Source organism: Mastomys coucha, unplaced genomic scaffold (assembly GCF_008632895.1).
Source record: "Mastomys coucha isolate ucsf_1 unplaced genomic scaffold, UCSF_Mcou_1 pScaffold7, whole genome shotgun sequence".
Lineage (NCBI taxonomy): Eukaryota > Metazoa > Chordata > Mammalia > Rodentia > Muridae > Mastomys > Mastomys coucha.
In genome coordinates, this window is record NW_022196913.1 from 63,114,984 (window position 1) to 63,115,580 (window position 597).

Genomic DNA, 597 nt, shown 5'->3' on the forward strand with positions numbered 1-597 from the left:
TCAGAAATCTGCCTGCCTCTGCCTCCCAAGTGCTGGGATTAAAGGCGTGAGCCACCACCGCCCGGCTTTATTTTTTTATTTTTATTTATTTATTTTTTTTTTAAGAAAGCTGGCCCTGCCTCCTCGGGCTGGCAGACGCGGCGTCCGCAGGTCCGGACTCTGGCTTGGGGCACGCCGGGCGGCACCCACCTTGGTCGAGCGCGCGGTTGACGGCGGCGCACAGCGCCCAGTAGCCGGTGTAGGCGGTCCCGCCGTAGCGCACCTCGCACTTGCTCTCCTCCCGCTCGGCCCAGAAGGAGAAGTTGAGCGAGTCCACCACGAACACCCAGTCGAGCGCCGCCGCGTCCGCGCCGCGCGGGTTGAGCTCGTGCAGGGACTTCCACTGCTCCACGCGCCACGCCGCGGCCGCGGGCAGCAGCAGCTCGGCCGCCCGGCGCACGCCCTCGCGGTCCACCAGCACGTCGCGACTGTTCTCGGCCACGAGCCTCGCCGACTCGCGCGGCGACAGCGGCGCCTCCATGCCGCCGCCCCGACCCCGGAGCCCGAGCCGCGGCCGCCGTAGGCCAGGCGCTTCGGCCCACTTCCGGGTCCGAGGGC

The 597-nt window shown here is 69.2% G+C and overlaps 1 protein-coding gene across 1 annotated transcript in view; it reads right to left on the reverse strand.

The window, feature by feature from the left end:
* Positions 1-597, reverse strand: part of CUNH9orf64 (chromosome unknown C9orf64 homolog) — a 7,886-nt gene extending 7,289 nt beyond the window's left edge. The window contains exon 1 of the mRNA XM_031359301.1: positions 190-597. Coding sequence (XP_031215161.1) covers positions 190-520 — 331 coding nt within the window. The 5' untranslated portion in view covers positions 521-597. The remainder of the gene's footprint in view (positions 1-189) is intronic.